The 7,372-nt window shown below is 46.6% G+C and overlaps 1 protein-coding gene across 1 annotated transcript; it reads right to left on the minus strand.

The window, feature by feature from the left end:
* Positions 1 to 1,893: 1,893 nt before the first annotated feature.
* FNDC11 (fibronectin type III domain containing 11) lies at positions 1,894 to 6,858 on the minus strand. Its single transcript, XM_035121563.3, has 2 exons — positions 6,447 to 6,858; positions 1,894 to 2,911 (listed from the first exon to the last, which is right to left on the minus strand). The coding sequence occupies exons 1-2, from the start codon at positions 6,458 to 6,460 to the stop codon at positions 1,960 to 1,962; spliced, it is 966 nt and encodes a 321-aa protein (XP_034977454.1). The 5' UTR covers positions 6,461 to 6,858; the 3' UTR covers positions 1,894 to 1,959.
* Positions 6,859 to 7,372: the final 514 nt, after the last annotated feature.

Genomic DNA, 7,372 nt, shown 5'->3' on the forward strand with positions numbered 1-7,372 from the left:
CAGCTCTTACTGTCAGAAAGTTCTTCCGGATGTTTAGTTGGAATGGAATTACTTAACCCCTGTAGCCCCATGGATGCTTTTGGGGACTGGAGATATAACCAGATCTGTATTAAGAATTTGGCTCTCGGTATTTAGAACTAGTGACCTGCCTGCTCTTCGGGTGCTCAGGAGAAGTAACAATAGTGATTTGTAGGAAGCCAGTGAAAGAGAGAGGTGTTTTAAGTTAAACTTTGCTCTTTTCCTCCAGTCTGGAGCCTAGAGAGGCTCAGAAATAAAACAAGCGCCTGACACTTCACAGTGGGTGGAAGGACCCAACAATCATAAAACACTATTTGTAAGGGACCCTAAGGATCACCAGTCCAACCCCATGATGCAGGAATATGCAGCTGTCCCATATGGGAAGTGAACCTGCATCCTTGGCATTTTCAGCACCATGCTCTAACCATGCTCTAAATTATAGTTGCCTATAAAGCTGGTGCGAATTTTGGAGGAGACCCAAGAGAAGGCAGAATAAACAGAACAGCATGTTTAAATATGGCTGACAAGAGGGAGCACAAGCCATAATCTCTTTCCTGGACCACAAGTAAAAGGCAGGTGTTGCTGCCATCATCAGACCATAAGCAATGTCGGCTGGTGTGATGAGCTGGACTCCAATGACATCAGAGGGTCCACAGCTCTCCCATCTCTGCATTAGAGCATGTCAGGAGTATGTTCCCCATGTCTGGAAGGAAAGAGGCAAGCCAGGCTATCAGTTTAAGTTCCAGCATCTCTCTGAGAAACACTGGGTCGCTAGTTTAAAGGAGGTTGGCAGTGTCCCAAGATGAGGCTTGCTGATTTAGATCAGAGGTCCCCATCAAATCCATTTCTCACTATGGCAAACTAGATTATTGATTTGTTTGGATTTTTATTCTGCCCTTCCGCCCAAAGGAGCCCAAGGTGACACCAAACAAAATATTTTTTTAAATAAATTGAAAACAATCAAATACCCTCATGGCTAAAAAATGTCATGGTTGCAAAGAACTGAGATGTCTGTGGAAAGTCCTGAAATGGGTCGTGAAAACAAGCCTCCTCATTTGTCGTTTCAATGGCTTTTTGCCTCTGAGCATCAAACTAACCACTAATAGCCATCTTAAAGACCACTGCTATATCTTGAAGACAGTGGTGAGTTTGCAGAACAAAAGACACTGGTGCTTGCTGAGTTCCATTTACACCAGGTGAGACCAAGAACATCTCCTTATGTGACCCAGAGCTGCATGTGGTCCACAAGTGAAACCCACCAAGGCTACTACCAACCCTTTTCCCCAAACCAATATATAGGATCCTAACTCAAAAGCCCTTTGGATAGGATTTCGTAGGCCAACCATCCAACTAGGAGGAGACAAAACGAGGTCTTCCCTGCTATCTACATGTTCAAGTTAAAAAGAAAAAGAAAAAGTGAATTGGTACAATCTCAGGAAGTCTGGAAGGAAATGTTAAGAAATGCACTGTGAAGCTTGTTTTTGCCAATTACATCTTTGCCAGTTCCTAATAGAAATGAGGATGATATCTGGACCTTCACTGAAGGCAGCTGGCTTTGAAAGTTTTGGGGAAATGTCAGAAGTTCATTTCATTTCTCTCTGTCTGTCCCCCTTAAAACCTTAAGAATTACCAGTCAGCACCATGAAATTACCAAAAATTACCTTCATAGGTATACTGTTACTGACTCCTTTCTTGTGTGTGGGTGGCTGGTGTTTGGATGTGGGTCTGGTGCCTTAAAGGGGGTAAATCTGGACTGGGTGACATTCTCCCCCCACTGCTGTGGACACCTCAGTGGTCTACAGACTACTGTTTTGGCAGCTGGAGGCTTGCCAAATTTCCACCCAAGACCAGAAAAAGCTTGTGGTTTGATGCAAAACCTTTAAAAATAAGTTTTTAATTTGACTTATTTTACATTCCTTGTGAATTGCTACGATGGGAAAGTCAGGGTTCAGACATAGCAGTCTCCATTTCTTCCTCAAGGTACGGTTTTGTCTTAAGCAGGATGGAATCGTGCCACTGTTCATAGACAAGTGTGTAAGTCTCTGCCCTTTTGACAGTGAACCTGTACAAACGGTCAGGCAACAGGTTGTGGATTTCGCATGTGTGTGATGTGACCGGCATGATTCCGCAGTGGACTCGCTCTTGGGGTGTTCTGGGCTCCAGCAGCTTAAAGCTGAGTTCGTACTGTTCAAGCTGCGGCTGCTGGCTGGTAACGAACCACTTGAGACTCACCCAGTCCTCGTGAGCCACTGATTCCCTCCGGTCAAACATCACGGGCATCTTTGTGCTCAGGACAAGCCTGATGTGAGGGATCTTGGTAATCCCGACGTCCGATACCAGGCGGTGCTTGACGTACAGCCTCCCAGGTACCAGCATAGCAAGGAAATAATCCATCTGCTCAGAGAGACTCGACAGCCTTGGTTTGACAGCGTCCCATCTGGAGAGGAAAGTCATCATGTCGTAGGTCTCCAGGAAGTGGACCAGCTCCTCCCGACCTCTCTCCAGCTCTTCCAACAGGTCAGACAGGAGCAGCAGCTGGATTTTGGTTTGGATGGTCCCCACTTTCTTCATCCTCTGGAACCTCCAGGGGTCTATCAGTTGGAACATGGTGGTGGGGAGCATCAGGTGGTTCTGATCTCCCAGTGCCAAGTGCTTAGGCAGGATTTCAATGTAGTAGGAGCACTTTTTCAGAAGCTCAATCCTCTTGTGATGGCGCTTGAGCAGGTGGAGGCTTAGGTCTGAGTGCAGGAACTCCAGCACGACATTCTTCCTCTCCATGTACATCCTCCAGGCTTCATTCTCCTGCTCCTCTTCGCTGTACACCACCGTCTGGAGGTTGGCCCCTAACTTGTTCAAATAGACATCAATAGTTCCAATGTTCATCATGCCTGGGCTGCAACACAAGAATGAAACAGGCACACAAAGGAAGAAGAGGTCAGTTGAAAGACTAATCGCGGTGGCTTCTGAACGCCTCTTACTCTTGTTAATTTTGGTTCTCAGAGGCTTGCAGCCAAAAGTTTGTCCAGTTACAAATGTGATAAGGGTCTTCCTCTGTTCTGAAGCTCCTGGACACTTGCCATTCCTCTCCTGGTTTCTCTCTGCCTCTCAAACTTCTCCTACTGACCCTTTACTTCATCCGGATCACTCCCTATGGGAACCCTACTTCCCTAGATCCCTCTGAATCCCTTGGCTGGCTGCTGTTCTCTCCTCCCCCTTTCTGAGGCCCTTGCTTAGTCTATGCGCCTAAGGCAGGGGTAGGGAGCCTGTGGCCGTCCACAGGTTGTTGGACTGCCGTTCCCATAATCTCTGACCACTGACCCATGCTGGCTGTGGTTGATGGGAGTCGGAGTCAAGCAATATACATGGAAAGCCACACATGCTTTTTTCTAGGATCTGAGCAGTTCTGTCAATGTGTACTTCCAGTCCACTAGCCATGCTTAGGGAAAGAGATGCATGGCCCATAGACAAGCAGCAGCCTTTAGATAACAGAGAATCTGCACCAATAGGAGCTAGAGGCCTTCTGGCTATGTACGGTAGCTCTGCAGTGACCAGTAGGTAACTAAGCTAATTCCTCCCGGAGGCTACCTTACCACCATCAGACAATCCCTTAGTGCATCTACAGTGTATGATGTGTTACACATTCTTGTGGGAAGCAGAAGCAGGAAAGACAAAATGTAACATTCCTTCAAGGCTACAATAATGTCCGCTGCTCATCCTGGAACAAGGTACAGTGGTACCTGGGGTTGCGAACGGGATCCGTTATGGAGGCCCGTTTGCAACATGAAAAGGCCGCATCCTGAAGCGCTGTGTCTGCGCACGTGTGTGACGCAATTCAACACTTCTGCGCATGCGCAAAGCGCAATTTAGTAATTCTGCGCGTGCGTGCGTCCCGAACCTGGAAGTAACCCATTTTGGGACTTCTGGGTTGAAAAGACGCAACCTGCAGCAGACGTAACATGAGGTATGACTGTATTTCCCTGGCAAACATTTGTGTGTGCCCTGCCATGGACAACCCTGAAAGGCTGCAAGATGTTTCTGATGCACATTCCTGTGACAGCATGTTTTCTTCTCTCGGCAGCACTAGGGGCACATACTCTTGAGCATTTAGCTCAGTTGAAACACAGGCACTAACTAGTAGTTTCCTGCAAGCCTGACAGATGACATGACCCTGAATGACACATTCTGCAGGTTTTCCAGCAAGATGAGCTTATGATGCAAAGATGCACCATGTCCTTGAAACTAGAGGCATTCTGTGGCAGCTGTTTACCTGGGCCTGTGGAAAGCGCTCTTTCTTAAAGGCTAAAGTGTGGGAATAAATTAGGTTAGGCGATTCAGATTATTTTATGCAATGCTGCATGTGGGGTTTTCTTTTGCATTAACTTATAAAGATTATGGTTATTTCATGTATTTGAATTGCTATTGTTCATTTGATATATTGTAAGCCACTTTGGGCACAATTGTGCAGGAAAGTGGCATACAAAAAAACAAGATGATAAAGTCTGGGTATGTAGAGAAAAGCTAGCCTAGGGAGATCAACAAGGATCATCTGCATGGTAACTCCATGACTTTCTTTCAGGCCTTCTCACTTCTCAGTATTTTCAGCTTTTTACTCATCTCCACAGCCATGATCTCTAGAGAGATATACTGTATTCCCTTAAAAACAAAAAACAAAAGTAGGATATATTTTTTTAATAAGATGGCATATGCAATGACAACCTCCATTCAGTAAAACTCCAATGGTGGTGGTGGTAGTAGTAGTAGTAGTAGTAGTAGTAATAATAATAATAATAATAATAATTTATTTATACCCCGCTCATCTGGCTGGGTTTCCCCAGCTACTCTGGGCACCTTCCAACAAAATATTAAAAAGACAATAAAACACCAGACATTAACACTTCCCTAAACAGGACTGCCTTCAGATGTCTTCTAAAAGTAAGATGCAACATCTAATGGGAGGGTGTTCCACAGGGCGGGTGCCACTACCAAGAAGGCCCTTACAAACTCTTCAGCTTGCAATCTATTGCAAGCTCACAAACTCTTCAGCTTGCAATCTATTGCAACAACCAGACTGGACCCTGCTAGTTTATCAATGGTCATTTAACCAGAGGGCACATAGGGCCAGCCTGCAGTCTTTTTTTTTTTTACCCCTGTGCATCAAAATCACAGCCATAGGGGGAGAAAGTACTGTAGTTGTGGTTGCCTGCCAGCCAATCCTTGGGAAAACTGTGAAATGTGAAAATCACAACCAAGGTGTACTTCCTGCCACTGTCTGGTGAACACCTTTGTTCACATGGCACATTTCCCCATTAAGAATGGATGCAAGGATACAGCGGGCAAAATGACTGTGTGAACCACCTCCTAGGATCTGAGGCCCCCTCCTTTCCCCCATATATTGATGTGTGGTATTGTTAGTGTGGCAGCACAAACACTTTGGAACTCCCTGATATCAGGCAGTCACCTTCTATATATATATATATATATATATGGCACAGGCTGAAGGCCTTCTTATTTAGACAAGCCTGCCCAGGTGTCATGTATGATTTAGTTACAATTCCTGCCATGTTGTACTAAATGCATCAGTTTTAATTTGTTTTAATCCGTGCCAGTTGTGGCTTTAACCTTTTGGTATGTTTTAAATTATGCTTGCAATTTTTTTTGTGTGTGATTTTTTTTTCCTATTTCTTTGCACACCGCTGTTGTCAGGTCCGGTCCCATCCCTGTCCCCCTGCTACAACCAAGCGGCATATCAATTCATGAAATTAAACGAACAAAACATTGCAGCCTAGGGGCTCATCCTGCTTTCTGTAGCCCCACTGTGCTTTCGGCTCAGCGGGTACCTCACTTTGCACCCCCTGAACCCCTCTATGGATTTGGGTGGAGGTGGAAAGAGATATTCTCCCTCACCTGACTCCTTCCCTACCTGTGAGACAGGTGAGGTCCTTTCTGCAAAAGGCGGCCTTACTTCCACTTCTGACGCCCGCAGCCATATTTAGGGAAGCTTTTAATATTTGATGAATTACTGGGGAAATTATTATTATTAATAATAATTAAAATGCTGGGGTATAAATATTATTATTATTATTATTATTATCTGAGGGGGGACCCCTGCAAAGGCTCCCACCCACCCCCATAAAGCAGGGTTTCCCAAACTTGGGTCGCTGACTCTTGTTTTGGGACTACAATTCCCATCGTCCCTGACCATTGGTCCTGCTAGCTAGGGATGATGAGAGTTGTAGTACCAAAACAGCTGGCGACCCAAGTTTAGGAAGCCGAGGAGCAACCCCCCCCCATGGCCAATGCCCTAGACATGACCGTGGGGGCAGATGACCGGCCCCTTTCCCCTGCCTTCCACCTATGCAGCCCCCATCGCTTTCGCCCCCCCCCCGGGGTCCCGAGGCTTCTCCCCCTCCCCCCCCCGGGAGCCTTACCTGTGGCTTAGCATGGTTGCTCCCGGGGCAGCCGCTCACCCAACACCCCCCATCTGCCGGGCCCGGGGCCGGAGCCAGGCTCGGGGCTGCGCGCAGGCCTCGCCCGTCGCCATGGCAACCCATTGTTCCGCGCGGCCGCGTTCTGGAGCCCGCAGGCCTCGCGAGGCCGCGCACGGGAGGGAGGCACGCGCTTGAACCCGGGGCCGGCGGCGGCGGGGGGTTGGGGTGTGCGGGCGGGGAGAGGGGAGGCCTCAAAGGGGGCGGCATGAGGAAGGGGCCCGTCCGTCTGTGTCGTTGCAGGTCGCTTCAACTCTTCTGTTTGTTGTTGTTGTTGTTGTTGTTGTTGTTGTTGTTGTTGTTGTTGTTGTTGTTGTTGTTGTTGTTGTTATACAGGTCGCTTGACTTGCGACTCACTGGAAAACTCTGTTGTTGTTATGCAGGTCGTTTGATTTATGACTCACTGGAAAACTCAGTTATTATTATTATTATTATTATTATTATTATTATTATTATTATTATTATGCAGGTTGCTTGATTTACGACTCACTGGAAAACTCAGTTATCATCATAATTACTGGAAAATTCAGTTGTTGTCTTCATCAATATCATGGGGGTGGGGTGGGGTGGCGGCAGCTGCCCTCCATCAATTAAAACCTGTAAAAAATAATAACCAAAATCCTTAACTAACTGAGATTTTACCCCTCCTAACAAAATTCTGACTACACCCATTATTATAATCATCATGGGATTAGCCAAGCGGGGGGGGGGGGGGGAGGGGGAGCGCTCAATAAAAATCAATAGCAATAAAAATTCTTAACTGAGCGAGGTTCTGCTCCTGCAACGAAAATCCTGACCACGCCCATCATCATAGTCATCAAAACCTCTTGCAAAAGTAGAAGGGTCCGTTTGTGCCCCAAAGCCTTTTT

This window comes from Zootoca vivipara, chromosome 7 (genome assembly GCF_965207765.1).
Source record: "Zootoca vivipara chromosome 7, rZooViv2.hap1.1, whole genome shotgun sequence".
Taxonomy (NCBI): Eukaryota; Metazoa; Chordata; class Lepidosauria; order Squamata; family Lacertidae; genus Zootoca; species Zootoca vivipara.